This window comes from Molothrus aeneus, unplaced genomic scaffold, assembly GCF_037042795.1.
Source record: "Molothrus aeneus isolate 106 unplaced genomic scaffold, BPBGC_Maene_1.0 scaffold_30, whole genome shotgun sequence".
Taxonomy (NCBI): Eukaryota; Metazoa; Chordata; class Aves; order Passeriformes; family Icteridae; genus Molothrus; species Molothrus aeneus.
Genome location: NW_027098964.1, coordinates 4,609,370 through 4,625,497, shown reverse-complemented (window position 1 = coordinate 4,625,497; position 16,128 = coordinate 4,609,370). Strand labels below are relative to the sequence as shown.

The following is a 16,128-nucleotide window of genomic DNA, read 5'->3' as shown; positions in this document are numbered from 1 at the left end:
TTTTTACTTTTTACCGCTTGTTTTTAACTTCACAAATAAATGGAATAAAAACCGCCCGGATCGGGGTGAAAATGGGGGAAAAAAAATCAAATTTTGGGGGGGAAAATCCTCAAATTTTAGGGGAAAAAGTGGGGTTTGGGGAAAAAAGAATCCAATTTTGAGGGGGAAATTCCAATTTTTAAGGGACAAATCCCCAATTCAGGGAAAAAAATCCCAATTTTTGGGGGGAAAAAAACTATTTTGGGGGGAGAAATAAAATATGGGGGAAAACCCCTCATTTTTGTGGGAAGAAGATCATATTGAGGGGGGAAAATACAATTTTGGGGAAAATTCAGGGTGTTTTGGAGGTTAATAAAAGTTGGGGCTTTGTGGGGGGATTTAGGGGTGAAAAATATGATTTGGGACTGGAAAATCCAGAATTTGAGGTGGAAAATCCAGAATTTGAGGTGGAAAATGAGGAGTTGAATTGAAAAATGGAGGATTTGGGCCCGTTTTGTGGTGATTGGGGCAGATTTAAAGCGATTTGTGGGTGATTTGGCGCAGTTTAAAGGTGATTTAGGATGACTGTGGCAGCTTTGAGGTGAATTTGGGTGATTTGGAGCAGTTTTGGGATAATTTTGGGCATTTTTGGGGGTAAATTTGGACAAACTCGAGGCTAGGCCTCAACGGTTGCCGTGGCGACGCCCCTGCGGTACTTCCGGTCACGTGGGCGATACTCCGCCCTGCACTTCCGGTCACGTGGGGGCAGCTTCCGGTTCTGGCAGGAAGCGGAGCCGGAGCGAGCGGTGGGCGCGGAGGGGGCTGGGGGGGAATTTGGGGGGTCCTGGGGTGGTTTTGGGGTGTCCTGAGGGGGTCTTGATGGATTTTGGGGGGTCCTGGGGGGGGTTTGAGGAGTTTTTGGGGGAATTTGGGGATGCCCTGAGGGGTTTTGGGGCGATTTCGGGCGGTCCTGGGGGGATTTGGTGGGTCCGGGGGTCCCTCTGAGGGACTTGGGGGAGATCCTGAGGGGATTCTGAGGGATTTTGGGGGATTTGAGGGGTTCGGGGGTCCCTCTGAGGGATTTCAGGGGGTCCTGAGTGGTTTTTGGGGTCCGGGGAATTCTGAGGGGTCTTGGGGGGGATCCTGAGGGGTCTTGGGGGGGATCCTGAGGGGTCTTGGGGGTCTTGAGGGGTTTGGGGGGCGCCATGAGGGGTTTGGGGGGGTCCTGGGGGGTCTCTCTGAGGGATTTGAAGGGATTTGGGTGGTCCTGGCGGATTTGGGGGGGTCCTAAAGGATTTTGGGGGGGGGTCCTGAGTGGTTTCGGGGGGGATTTTTGGGGTCCTGAGGGGTTTTGGGGTCCCCAAGCCCTGATCCCCCCTCCCCATTTCCCCCCTCAGGACCCCCCCCCCTCAACCCGAGGCGGATTTGGGGGTGCGACCCCCGAGACCCCCCCGGGATGGCGGCGCTGGTGAGTGCGGGGGGGTCCCCAAAACCCACCCAGGGACCCCCGAATTCCCCCAGAATCCCCCCAAATCCCCTCAGGACCCCCCAAAATCCCCCAAATTCCCTCGAGGGCCCCCAAATCCCCTCAGGACCCCCCAAAATCCCCCAAATTCCCCCAAGGGGCCCCCAAACCATCTCAGGGACCCCCAAACCCCCTCAGGTCCCCCAAATCTTCCCAAAGGGCCCCCAAACCACCTCAGGACCCCCCAAATTCCCTCAGGACCCCCCAAAATTCCCCAACCTCTTCCCAGGGACCCCCAAATTCCCCCCCAATCCTCCTGAGGGGCCCCCAGATTCCCTCAGGACCCCCCAAAATCCCCCCCAGGGGCCCCCAAAATCCCTCAGGACCCCCCAAAATCCCCCCCAGGGGCCCCCAAACCACTTCGGGACCCCCCAAAATCCCCAAATTCCCTCGAGGACCCCCAAACCACTTCAGAGACCCCCAAAATCTCCCCCAGGGGCCCCCAGATTCCCTCAGGACCCCCCAAAATCCCCCCCAGGGACCCCCAAATCCTCCCAAGGGGCCCCCAAACCACCTCAGGACCCCCCAGAATCCCCAAATCCCTCCCAGGGGCCCCCAAATTCCTTCAGGACCCCCCAAAATCCTCCCCAGGGGCCCCCAAACCACCTCGGGACCCCCCAGAATCCCCCCCAAATTCCCCCCAAATCCCCTCAGGACCCCCAGAATCCCCCCAAATTCCCCCCAAATTCCCTCGAGGATCCCCAAATCCTCCCGAGGGGCCCCCAAACCATCTCAGGACCCCCCAAATTCCCTCAGGTCCCTCGAAATTCCCACGAAATTCCCTCAGGACCCCCCAAAATCCCCCCCAGGGGCCCCCAAATTCCCTCAGGACCCCCCAAAATGCCCCAAATCCCCTCGTCCCCCAGGGCAGCAGCTCCCAGGTGGTCTCCGAGTACGTGGTGAGGGTGCCCAGGTGAGTGAGGGGGGACTGGGGGGTTTGGGGGCCTGGATTTGGGGTCTGGGGGGATTTGGGGTCTAGGGGCATTTGGGGTCTGGGGGGATTTGGGGTCTTGGGGGGATTTGGGGTCCAGGATTTGGGGTCTTGGGGGATTTGGGGTCCTGGGTTTGGGGTTTGGGGTCCGGAATTTGGGGTCTGGGGGGATTCGGGGTGGGAAATAGGGGGTTTGGGGTCTAGGGGGGTTTGGGGTCCAGGATTTGGGGTCTAGGGGGGGTTTGGGGTCTGGGATTTGGGGTCCTGGGGGGATTTGGGGACCGGGATTTGGGGTCTGGGGGGGATTTGGGGTCCAGGATTTGGGGTTTGGGGGGATTTGGGGGCCTGGATTTGGGGTCTTGGGGGGATTTGGGGTGGGAAATGGGGGATTTGGGATCTGTGTGGGGGGGTTTGGGGTCCAGGATTTGGGGGCCTGGGGGGATTTGGGGTGGGAAATGGGGGATTTGGGGTCCTGGGGGGATTTGGGGTCTGGGGGGATTTGGGGTCTGGGGGGGTTTGGGGTCCTGGGGGGGTTTGGGGTCCGGGATTTGGGGTCTGGGGGGGTTTGGGGTCCGGGATTTGGGGGCCTGGGGGGATTTGGGGTGGGAAATGGGGGATTTGGGGTCTGTGGGGGGGGGGGTTTGGGGCGGGTTGGGAATGAGGGGATTTGGGGTCTGGGGTCCTCGATTTGGGATTTGGGGTCCTGGGGGGATTTGGGTTCAGGATTTAGGATTTGGGTTCGGGATTTGGGGGTTCAGGATTTGGGATTTGGGATCCTGGAGGGGATTTGGGTTCGGGATTTGGGATCCTGGGGTGGTTTTGGGGTCTGAGGTTTTGGGGTCTCTGCAGGAACACCCCGAAACGCTACAACATCATGGCCTTCAACAGCGCCGACAGAGTGAGCCTGAGCACCTGGGCACAGGTGAGAGCCAAGGGGATTTAGGAACAAGGGGGGCACAGGTGAGAGCCAAGGGGGTTTAGGAACAAGGGGGGCACAGGTGAGAGCCAAGGGGGTTTGGGAACAAGGGGGGCACAGGTGAGAGCCAAGGGGGTTTGGGAACAAGGGGGGGGCACAGGTGAGAGCCAAGGGGGTTTAGGAACAAGGGGGGGGCACAGGTGAGAGCCAAAGGGATTTAGGAACAAGGGGGGCACAGGTGAGAGCCAAGGGGGTTTGGGAACAAGGGGGGCACAGGTGAGAGCCAAAGGGATTTAGGAACAGGGCCAGGCTGGGGGCACAGGTGAGAGCCAAGGGGATTTAGGAACAAGGGGGGTACAGGTGAGAGCCAAGGGGGTTTAGGAACAATGGGGGGGCACAGGTGAGAGCCAAAGGGATTTAGGAACAAGGGGGGGAGCACAGGTGAGAGCCAAAGGGATTTAGGAACAGGGCCAGGCTGGGGGCACAGGTGAGAGCCAAGGGGATTTAGGAACAAGGGGGGTACAGGTGAGAGCCAAGGGGGTTTAGGAACAATGGGGGGGCACAGGTGAGAGCCAAAGGGATTTAGGAACAAGGGGGGGAGCACAGGTGAGAGCCAAAGGGATTTAGGAACAGGGCCAGGCTGGGGGCACAGGTGAGAGCCAAGGGGATTTAGGAACAAGGGGGGTACAGGTGAGAGCCAAGGGGGTTTAGGAACAATGGGGGGGCACAGGTGAGAGCCAAAGGGATTTAGGAACAAGGGGGGGAGCACAGGTGAGAGCCAAAGGGATTTAGGAACAGGGCCAGGCTGGGGGCACAGGTGAGAGCCAAGGGGATTTAGGAACAAGGGGGGTACAGGTGAGAGCCAAGGGGGTTTGGGAACAAGGGGGGTACAAGTGAGAGCCAAGGGGGTTTGGGATCAGGGGCTTTGGGACCTCTGGGATTTAGGATCAGGTCCAATCCTGACCCTTTCCACTCAGTTTTTGGGGCCGCTTGGATCCGTTGGGATCCGGATTCAAGGATTCGGGACCTCTGGGATTTGGGATCAGGGGGTTCAGAACCTCGGGGATTTAGGATCAGGGGGTTCAGAACCTCGGGGATTTGGGATCCCTGCCCCTTTCCAGGTGGGATTTGGGGTCAGGATCTGGATCAATCCCAGCTGGGCCCAGTCAGATCCATTGGGATCCGCATTCAAGGATTTGGGATCAGGGGCTTTGGGTTCCTTTGGGATTTGGGACCAGGGGGTTCAGGACCTTGGGGATTTAGGACTTCGGGGATTTAGGATCCCTGCCCCTTTCCAGGTGGGATTTGGATCAATCCCAGCTGGGCACAGTCAGGATTTGGGGCCGCTTGGATCCGTTGGGATCCGGATTCAAGGATTCGGGACCTTTGGGATTTGGGATCTTTGGGATTCGGGACCTCTGGGATTTGGGATCAGGGAGTTCAGAACCTCGGGGATTTGGGATCTTTGGGATCCAGGACCTCGGGGATTTAGGACCAGGGGGTTCAGAACCTCAGGGATTTGGGATCTTTGGGATTCAGGACCTCGGGGATTTAGGATCAGGGGGTTCAGAACCTCGGGGATTTAGGATCTTTGGGATCCAGGACCTCAGGGATTTAGGATCAGGGGGTTCAGAACCTCGGGGATTTGGGATCTTTGGGATTCAGAACCTCGGGGATTTAGGATCCCTGCCCCTTTCCAGGTGGGATTTGCATCAATCCCAGCTGGGCCCAGTCAGGATTTGGGGCCGCTTGGATCCGTTGGGATCCGGATTCAAGGATTTGGGACCAGGGGGTTCGGGACCTCTGGGATTCGGGACCTCTGGGATTTGGGATCAGGGGGTTTGGGACCTCGGGGATTTAGGATCAGGACCCATCCCGACCCTTTCCACTCAGTTTTTGGGGCCACTTGGATCCATTGGGATCCGGATTCAAGGATTCGGGACCAGGGGGTTCAGAACCTCGGGGATTTAGGATCAGGGGGTTCAGAACCTCGGGGATTTGGGATCTTTGGGATTCAGAACCTCAGGGATTTAGGACCAGGGGGTTCAGAACCTCGGGGATTTGGGATCTTTGGGATCCAGGACCTCGGGGATTTAGGATCCCCGGCCCCTCCAGGCTCGGATGGAGCGGGACATGAGCAACAAGCGCATCTACGCCGAGGAGGAGCTGCCCGAGTCGGGCGCCGGCAGCGAATTCCACCGGAAGCTGCGCGAGGAAGCGCGGAGGAAAAAATACGGAATCGTCCTGAGGGAATTCCGGGCTGAGGATCAGCCCTGGCTGCTCAGGGTCAACGGCAAAGGGGGCAGGAGGTGGAATTTGGGGCTTTTTTGGGGTTTTTTTGGGGTTTTTTTGGGGTTTTTGGGGGTTTTTGGGGGTTTTTGGGGTGGGAAATGAGCAGAGTTTGGGGTTTCAGAAATGGGGAATTGGAAAATTCGGGATTGTCCTGAGGGAATTCCAGGGCTGAGCTGCTCAGGGTCAATGGCAAAGGGGGCAGGAGGTCGGATTTGGGGTTTTGGGGCCTTTTGGGGTTTTTGGGATTTAGGATTTTGGGTTTTTTTGGGGGTTTTTGGGGTGGGAAATGAGCAGAGTTTGGGGTTTCAGAAATGGGGAAACTGGGAAATTCGGGATCGTCCTGAGGGAGTTCTGAGCTGAGCTGAGCTGCTCAGGGTCAATGGCAAAGGGGGCAGGAGGTTGGATTTGGGTTTTTTTGGGGTTTTTTTGGGGTTTTTTGGGGTTTTTTTGGGGGTTTTTGGGGTGGGAAATGAGCAGGGTTTGGGGTTTTGGGAATTGGGAAATTCGGGATTGTCCTGAGGGAATTCTGGGCTCAGGGTCAACGGCAAAGGGAGAATGAGGTTGGATTTGGGGTTTTTTGGGGGTTTTTTGGGGGTTTTTTGGGATCATTTCTGTCAATTTTTTGGGATGATTTCTCTCAAGGTTTTTGGGGTGATTCTGTCATTTTTTGGGGTGATTTTTCTCGGGTTTTTGGGGTGATTCTGTCCCATTTTTTGAGGTAATCCTGTCATATTTTTTGGCCTATTTCTCTCAGGTTTTTGGGGCTGATTCCTGCCATTTTTTGGGATATTTTTCTCGGGTTTTTGGGGCTGATTCCTGTCATTTTTTGGGGGTCACTTCAGTCATTTTTTGGGATATTTCTCTCGGGTTTTTGGGGGTCATTTCAGTCATTTTTTGGGATATTTCTCTCGGGTTTTTGGGGGTCACTTCAGTCATTTTTTGGGATATTTCTCTCGGGTTTTTGGGGGTCATTTCAGTCATTTTTTGGGATATTTCTCTCGGGTTTTTGGGGGTCATTTCAATCATTTTTTGGGATATTTCTCTCGGGTTTTTGGGGGTCATTTTTTGGGATATTTCTCTCGGGTTTTTGGGACTGATTCCTGCCATTTTTGGGATATTTCTCTCGGGTTTTTGGGGGTCACTTCAGTCATTTTTTGGGATATTTCTCTCGGGTTTTTGGGACGATTTCTCTGGTTTTTTGGGGTGACCCCGGCCGTGTTCCCGGCAGGTTCCGGGGTGTCAAGAAGGGCGGCGTCACCGAGAACGCCTCCTATTACATCTTCACCCAATGCCCCGACGGAGCCTTCGAGGCTTTCCCGGTCAGGAATTGGTTCAACTTCACCCCCCTGGCCCGGCACCGCACCCTGACGGCCGAGGAGGCCGAGGAGGAGTGGGAGAGGTGACCCCGAAAACCCCCAAATCCTATGGAGGAACCCCAAACCCCGACCCTGTTCCCTGGGCAGGACCCCGAAATCCTGAGCAAGGACCCCGAAATCCTGAGCAAGGACCCCAAAATCCCCTCCAGGATCCCCCAAATTTTCCCCCTGATCCCCTTCTAGGACCCCAAAAATCCCTGGGGAACCCCCAAATCCCAATGGGGAACCCCCAAATCCCAATGGGGAACCCCAAAATCCTGAGCAAGGACCCCAAAATCCTGAGCAAGGACCCCGAAATCCCCTCCAGGATCCCCCAAATTTTCCCCCAAATCCCCTTCTAGGACCCCCAAAATCCCTGGGACCCCCAAGTCCCATGGGGAACCCTAAAATCCTGAGCAAGGACCCCGAAATCCTGAGCAAGGCCCCCGAAATCCCCTCCAGGATCCCCCAAATTTTCCCCCAAATCCCCTTCTAGGACCCCAAAATCCCAATGGGGAACCCCAAAATCCTGAGCAAGGACCCCGAAATCCCCTCCCAGGCACTGAAAATCCTCCCCAGGATCCCCCAAATTTTCCCCCAAATTTTCCCCCAAATTTTCCCCCTGATCCCCTTCTAGGAACCCCAAAAATCCCTGGGGAACCCCCAAATCCCACGGGGACCCCCAAATCCCAATGGGGAACCCCCAAATCCCAATGGGGAACCCCAAAATCCTGAGCAAGGACCCCAAAATCCCAACCCTATTCCCCAGACAGGACCCCAAAATCCCCTCCCAGGCACTGAAAATCCTCCCCAGGATCCCCCAAATTTTCACCCTGATCCCCCTCTAGGACCCCAAAAATCCCTGGGACACCAAAAGCCCAATGGGGAACCCTGAAATCCTGAGCAAGGACCCCGAAATCCCCTCCAGGATCCCCCAAATTTTCCCCCAAATTCCCTTCTAGGACCCCAAAATCCCAATGGGGACCCCAAAATCCTGAGCAAGGACCCCGAAATCCCCTCCCAGGCACTGAAAATCCCTTCCAGGATCCCCCAAATTTTCCCCTAAATTTTCCCCCTGATCCCCTTCTAGGACACCCAAATCCCATGGGGAACCCCCAAATCCTATGGAGGAACCCCAAACCCCGACCCTGTTCCCTGGGCAGGACCCCGAAATCCACTCACAGGCACTGAAAACCCTCCCCAGGATCCCCCAAATTTTCCCCCAAATCCCCTTCTAGGACCCCCAAAATCCCTGGGACCCCAAAATCCCAATGGGGAACCCCAAAATCCCAACGGGGAACCCCAAATCCCAATGGGGAACCCTAAAATCGTGAGCAAGGACCCCAAAATCCCCTCCAGGATCTCCCAAATTTTCCCTCCAATTTTCCCCCAAATCCCCTTCTAGGACCCCAAAAATCCCTGGGGAACCCCCAAATCCCTGGGGAACCCCAAATCCCAATGGGGAACCCCAAAATCCTGAGCAAGGACCCCAAAATCCTGAGCAAGGACCCCAAAATTCAAAATCCCCTCCCAGGCACTGAAAATCCTCCCCAGGATCCCCCAAATTTTCCCCCAAATTTTCCCCCTGATCCCCCTCTAGGACCCCCAAATCCCAATGGGGAACCCCAAATCCCAACCCTAATCCTGAGCAAGGACCCCGAAATCCCCTCTCAGACACTCAAAATCCCCTCCAGACCCCTCAAATCCCCCCAAATCCTCTCTGAACCCCCTCAAATCCCCCCCAAATCCCAAAGAAATCCCCTCAAATCCCCCCTAAACCCCCCCAAAATCCCCCTTAAACCCCCCCAAATCCTTTCTGAGCCCCCCAAATCCCCCCCAAATCCTCTCTGAGCCCCCCAAATCCCCCCTAAACGCCCCCAAATCCCCCCTAAACCCCCCAAAATCCTTCCTGAGCCCCCTCAAATCCCCCCCAAATCCTTTCAGATCCCCCCAAATTCTCTCTGAGCCCCCCCAAATCCCAAAGAAATCCCCTCAAATCCCCCCTAAACGCCCCCAAATCCTCTCTGAGCCCCCTCAAATCCCCCCCAATTCCTTTCTGAGCCCCCCAATTCCTCTCTGAGCCCCCCAAATCCCCCCCAAATCCCCCCTAAACGCCCCCAAATCCTCTCTGAGCCCCCCAAATCCTGTCTGAGCCCCCCAATTCCTGTCTGAGCCCCCCAAATCCCCCCCAATTCCTCTCTGAGCCCCCCAAATCCCCCCCAAATCCCCCCCAAATCCTCTCTGTGAGGCCCCAAATCCTGTCTGAGCCCCCCAATTCCTGTCTGAGCCCCCCAAATCCTGTCTGAGCCCCCCAAATCCCCCCTAAACGCCCCCAAATCCTTTCTGAGCCCCCCAAATCCTGTCTGAGCCCCCCAAATCCCCCCTAAACGCCCCCAAATCCTTTCTGAGCCCCCCAAATCCTGTCTGAGCCCCCCAAATCCCCCCTAAACGCCCCCAAATCCTTTCTGAGCCCCCCAAATCCCCCCTAAACGCCCCCAAATCCTCTCTGAGCCCCCTCAAATCCCCCCCAATTCCTTTCTGAGCCCCCCAAATCCCCCCCAAATCCCCCCTAAACGCCCCCAAATCCTGTCTGAGCCCCCCAAATCCTCTCTGAGCCCCCCAAATCCTGTCTGAGCCCCCCAAATCCCCCCTAAACGCCCCCAAATCCTTTCTGAGCCCCCCAAATCCTGTCTGAGCCCCCCAAATCCCCCCTAAACGCCCCCAAATCCTCTCTGAGCCCCCCTCAAATCCCCCCAAATCCTCTCTGAGCCCCCCAAATCCTCTCTGAGCCCCCCAAATCCCCATTTCCCCCAGGAGGAACAAGGTGCTGAACCATTTCAGCATCATGCAGCAGCGGCGGCTGCGGGACCAGGACGAGGAGGAGGAGGAGAAGGAGAAGGGGAGGAAGGCCCCGGGCAAGGGGGGGGGGCTCAGGATCCACGACCTGGAGGAGGATCTGGAGCTGAGCTCCGAGGAGAGCGAGGGCAGCGAGGCCGAGGGTGAGGAACGGGGGGAAAAAGCATTAAAATAGGCAAAAAAATGCAAAAAAAATAGCCCAAAAATACCAAAAAAAAATACCCCCAAAATACAAAAAAATACCCAAAAAATCCCCCCAAAAATACAAAAAAATCCCCCCAAAAAATCCTAAAAATGGCCCCCAAAAATACCCCCAAAAATACAAAAAAAAATACCCCAAAAATAGCCCCAAAAATAAAAATGGCCCCCAAAAATACAAAAAAATCCCCCCAAAAATCCTAAAAATGGCCCCCAAAAATACAAAAAAATACAAAAAACCCAAAAAATCCCCCCAAAAATACAAAAAAAATACCCCCAAAAATCCTAAAAATGGCCCCCAAAAATACAAAAAAATACCCCCAAAAATCCTAAAAATGGCCCCCAAAAATACAAAAAAATCCCCCCAAAAATCCTAAAAATGGCCCCCAAAAATACCAAAAAAAAACCCAAAAAAATTACCCAAAAAATCCCCCCAAAAAGTCTCCAAAAATAGCCAAAAAAATACCAAAAAAATCCCCCCAAAAATACAAAAATATCCTCCCAAAAAATCCCCCCAAAAATACCAAAAAAATACCCCCAAAAATCCTAAAAATGGCCCCCAAAAATACAAAAAAAAATACCCAAAAAATCCCCCCAAAAATACAAAAATATCCTCACAAAAAATCCTAAAAATGGTCCCCAAAAATACAAAAAAATACCCCCAAAAATCCTAAAAATGGCCCCCAAAAATACAAAAAAAAATTACAAAAAAAACTCCCCAAAAATCCCCAAAAAAAAACCAAAAAAACCCCTAAAAATTACCCAAAAAATACCCAAAAAAAACCCAAAAATTCCCTCAAAAATCCCCCAAAAATTTTTTAAAAATTCCAAAAAAAAACCCCCCAAAATCCCCAAAAAATTCAAAAAAAAATCCCAAAAAATCCCCTCAAAAATCCCCAAAAATTAAAAAAAAATCCAAAAAATTCCCTCAAAAATCAAAAAAAAACCCCAAAAAATCCCTCAAAAATCCAAAAAAAACCCCCCAAAAATTCCCTCAAAAATCCCAAAAAAATTAAAAAAAATTCCAAAAAAACCCCCCCAAAAAATTCCCTCAAAAATTTAAAAAAATTCCAAAAAAAAAACCCCAAAAAATTCCCTCAAAAATCCCAAAAAATTTTAAAAATTCCTAAAAAAACCCCCAAAAATTCCAAAAAAAACCCCTCAAAAATCCCCCAAAAATTCTAAAAAAATTCCTCAAAAATCCCCCAAAAATTCTAAAAAAATTCCAAAAAAAACCCCCCAAAAAATCCCTCAAAAATCAAAAAAAAAAAATCCAAAAAAAACCCCCAAAAATTCCCTCAAAAATCCCCCAAAAATTCTAAAAAAATTCCAAAAAAACCCCCCAAAAATCCAAAAAAATAACCCCAAAAATTCCCTCAAAAATCCCAAAAAATTTTAAAAAAATTCCAAAAAAAAAACCCCAAAAATTCCAAAAAAAACCCCAAAAAAATCCCCAAAAAATCCCAATTAAAAAACCCCTAAAAATCCCAAAAAATACCCAAAAAACCCCAAAAAAAAACCCCAAAAAACCCCAAAAACCCCGAAACCCCTCAGGCGAGAAGAGCGCGAGGCCGAAGGCGGCCGGGGCGGGCGCCCGGAGGAAGAGGAGGAGGAGGAGGAAGGGCGGGAAGGGCTCGGAGGACGAAGCTCTCGAGGACAGCGACGACGGCGACTTCGAGGGCCAGGAGGTCGATTACATGTCCGACGGCTCCAGGTGGGCTGGGGGGGATTTGGGGGGATTTGGGGGGTCCCTAGAGGGGATTTGGGGGGTCCTGGAGGGATTTTGGGGGGAGTCTGGGGGTCCTGGAGGGATTTTGGGGGTCTCTGGGGGGATTTTGGGTGAGGTTTGGGGGTCTCTGGGGGGGATTTTGGGGGTCCCTGGGGGGGATTTGGGGGGGATTTGGGGCATTTTGGGGGTCCCTGGAGGGGATTTGGGGAGTCCCTGGGGGGAGTTTGGGGTCTCTAGAAGGGTTTAGGGGGGAGTTTGGGGGTCCCTGGAGGGGGTTTGGGTAAATTTTGGGGGTCCCTGGAGGGGATTTGGGGGATTTTGGGGGTCCCTAGAGGGATTTGGGGAGGAGTTTGGGGGTCCCTGGGGGGATTTGAGGGGATTTGGGGTGAGTTTGGAGGGGTTTGGGTGAGTTTTGGGGGGGGTCTCTAGAAGGGTTTTGGGGGATTTTGGGGGTCCCTGGAGGGGCTTTGGGTGAGATTTGGGGATTTTGGGGTCCCTGGGGGGAGTTTGGGGGGTCCCTGGGGGGAGTTTGGGGTCTCCAGAAGGGTTTAGGGGGGAGTTTGGGGGTCCCTGGAGGGATTTGGGGGGAGTTTGGGGGTCCCTGGGGGGATTTGAGGGGGATTTTGGGGGGGATTTGGGGGATTTTGGGGGTCCCTAGAGGGATTTGGGGGGTCCCTGGGGGGAGTTTGGGGGGTCCCTGGGGGGAGTTTGGGGTCTCCAGAAGGGTTTAGGGGGGAGTTTGGGGGTCCCTGGAGGGGTTTGGGGGGGGATTTTGGGGGGTCCTGGAGGGGTTTTGGGTGAGTTTGGGGGGATGTTGGGGGTTCCTGGGGGGAGTTTGGGGGTCCCTGGTGGGATTTTGGGGAGACTTTGGGGGGTCCTGGAGGGGTTTTTGGGGGGTTTTGGGGGAGGTTTTGGGGGGACCCTCAAATCCACCCCCAGGGCCTCTCAAATTCCCCCCCAAATCCCCCCCAAATTTCCTCCAGATCCCCCCCTAAACCCCCCTGAGACCCCCAAATCTCCCCCAAATCCCCCTCAAACCCCCCCAAATCCCCCCCAAACCCCCATGAGACCCCCCCCAAATCCCCCTCAGAACCCCCCCAAATCTCCCCCAAACCCCCCTGGGCCCCCCCAAATCCCCCTCAGAACCCCCCCAAATCCCCCTGAGACCCCCAAATCTCCCCCAAACCCCCCTGGGACCCCCCAAACCCCCCTGGGACCCCCCAAATCCCCCCCAAACCCCCCTCAGAACCCCCCCAAATCTCCCCCAAACCCCCCTGGGCCCCCCCAAATCCCCCTCAGAACCCCCCAAATCCCCCTGGGCCCCCTTGGGACCCCTCAGAACCCCCCCAAATCCCCATGCGACCCCCCAAATCTCCCCCAAACCCCCTGGGACCCCCAAATCCCCCCCCAAATCCCCCTCAAACCCCCCCAAATCCCCCCGGGACCCCCAAATCCCCCTCAGAACCCCCCAAATCCCCCTGAGACCCCCAAATCTCCCCCAAACCCCCCTGGGACCCCCCAAACCCCCCTGGGACCCCCCAAATCCCCCCCAAACCCCCCTCAGAACCCCCCCAAATCCCCCTGGGTCCCCTTGGGACCCCCAAATCCCCCCCAAATCCCCCCAAACCCCCTGGGACCCCCCAAATCCCCCCCAAATCCCCCCCAAACCCCCTGGGACCCCCCAAATCCCCTCAAACCCCCCCAAACCCCCTTGGGACCCCCAAATCCCCCCCAAATCCCCCCCAAATCCCCCCCAAACCCCCTCAGAACCCCCCCAAATCCCCCTGGGCCCCCTTGGGACCCCCCAAATCCCCCCCAAACCCCCCTGGGACCCCCCAAATCCCCCTCAAACCCCCCCAACCCCCTTGGGACCCCCCAAATCCCCCCAAATCCCCTCAAACCCCCCCGTCCCCCCTTTTCCCGCAGCAGCTCCGGTGAGGAAGAGCCCGGCAAAGCCAAAGCCCCCAAGGAGGAGGAGGAAGGCCCCAAAGGTGGGTGGGGGGAGGGGTCTGGGGGATGTTTTGGGGCATTTTTGGGGGGTCCCAGAGGCTCGGGACCCCAAAACTCCCTCAGGAATCGATGAGGCCAGCGAGAGCAGCGAGGAGAGCGAGGAGGAGAAAGGGGAGGAGAAGGAGGAGGAAGAGGAGGGAAAAGCCACCCCCACCCCCCAGGAGAAGAAGAAAAAAGAGAGGTGAGAACCCCCCCCCCAAAAAAATTAATGGGGTTTGGGGGGGAAGAACTCAAAAAAACCCCGAAAATAGCAAAAAAAACGCACCCAAAATAGCCCCAAAAGCAGCAAATGGGCCTAAAAATCCGCCCGGAAAGGGCAAAAAAAAACCAACTCAAAATCAGCCCAAAAGAACCAAAATTCCTCGCAAAATCTCCCCTAAAATCCCCCTAAAAATGCTCAAAAAAACCCCAAAATTCCCCCCCAAAAATAGTAAAAAAACCCAAAAAATCCCCCTAAAATATACCCAAAAAATCTAAAGAAAAATCCACCAAAAATACCCCCAAAAGCACCAAATTGGCCTAAAAATCCACCCGAAAAGAGCAAATTAGAAAACGTCAAAATTACCCCAAAATACCCAAAATTCCTTCCAAAAATCTCCCCTAAAATTCCCCTTAAAATACCCAAAAAATCCCCCAAAAAACCACCCCAAAAAATCCCCAAAATCTCAAAAAAAATCCACCAAAAATAGGCCCAAAAGCAGCAAATTGGCCTAAAAATCTGCCCGAAAAGAGCAAAAAAAACCACCTCAAAATCAGCCCAAAAAACCCAAAATTCCTTGCAAAAATCTCCCTTAAAATCCCCCTAAAAATCCCCAAAAATCTAAAAAAATCCACCAAAAATAGCCCCAAAAGCAGCAAATGGGCCTAAAAATCCGCCCGGAAAGAGTAAAAAAAACAACTCAAAATCAGCCCAAAAGAACCAAAATTCCTTGCAAAAATCTCCCCTAAAAATGTAAAAAAAATAGCAAAAAATATCCCAAAATTCCCCCCAAAAATAGTAAAAAAAAAATCAAAAAATCCCCCTAAAATATACCCAAAAAGCCTCAAAAATACCCCAAAAAACCTGCACCAAAAATAGCCCCAAAAGCAGCAAATTGGCCTAAAAATCCGCCCGGAAAGGGCAAAAAAAACCAACTCAAAATCAGCCCAAAAGAACCAAAATTCCTTCTAAAATCTCCCTTAAAACCCCCCTAAAAATCCCCCTAAAAATCCCCAAAAATCTAAAAAAATCCACCAAAAATAGGCCCAAAAGCAGCAAATTGGCCTAAAAATCCGCCTGAAAAGGGCAAAAAAAAACCAACTCAAAATCAGCCCAAAAGAACCAAAATTCCTTGCAAAAAGCTCCCCTAAAAATGTAAAAAAAATAGCAAAAAATATCCCAAAATTCCCCCCAAAAATAGCAAAAAAACCCCAAAAAATCCCCCTAAAAATACCCAAAAAATACCAAAAATCTCCCTAGAGAATACAATAAAACCCCGACCCAAAACTCCCCCCAAAAATACCGAAAAAACCCCAAAAATACAAAAAAAATCCCCCAAAAATACCTCCAACCACCAAAATCCCCAAAAAACCACAAAAATCCCCCCAAAAATCCCTCCAAAAATCCCAAACAAATCCCAAAATCCCCCTCAAAAAATCCCCTCAAAAATCCCCAAAAATCCCCTCAAAAACCAGCAAAATATCCCCCAAAAAATCCCCTAAAAATACTAAAAAAATACCAAAAAAAGCCCAAAAAATCCCCCAAAAATCCCACAAAAAACCCCGAAAAAATCCCCAAAAATTAAAAAATCTCCCAAAATCCCAAAAACCCCAAATCCCCCTGAAAATCCCCTAAAAACCACCAAAATATCCCCCAAAAAATCCCCAAAAAAACCCCAAAAAACCCCCAAAAATTAAAAAATCTCCCCAAAATCCCCAAAACCCCAAATCCCCCTGAAAAACCCCAAAAAACCACCAAAATATCCCCCAAAAACCACCAAAAAAATCCCCAAAAATCCCCAAAAAACCCCCAAAAAAACCCCAAAAATTAAAAAATCCCCCCAAAATCCCCAAAACCCCAAATCCCCCTGAAAAACCCCAAAAAACCACCAAAATATCCCCCAAAAACCACCAAAAAATCCCCAAAAATCCCAAAAATTAAAAAATCCCCCAAAATCCCAAAACCCCAAATCCCCCTGAAAATCCCCAAAAACCACCAAAATATCCCCTTAGAAACACCAAAAATATCCCCAAAAATGCCAAAAAGATCCCCCAAAAATACCAAAAAAAACCCCAAAAATTAAAAATCTCCCCAAAATCCCCAAAACCCCAAATCCCCCTGAAAAACCCCAAAAAACC

General features: G+C 52.6%; 1 protein-coding gene across 1 annotated transcript; it reads left to right on the top strand.

Moving 5' to 3' along the window:
* Positions 1-743: 743 nt before the first annotated feature.
* Positions 744-13,964, top strand: GTF2F1 (general transcription factor IIF subunit 1; the record flags this gene model as incomplete). The annotated part of the gene is made up of 10 exons (XM_066570487.1): positions 744-785; positions 1,377-1,447; positions 2,371-2,417; positions 3,285-3,357; positions 5,467-5,660; positions 6,872-7,042; positions 9,813-9,997; positions 11,607-11,766; positions 13,708-13,772; positions 13,855-13,964. Coding segments are annotated over exons 2-10 (1,017 nt in total), but the record flags the coding sequence as incomplete, so codon positions are not given.
* Positions 13,965-16,128: the final 2,164 nt, after the last annotated feature.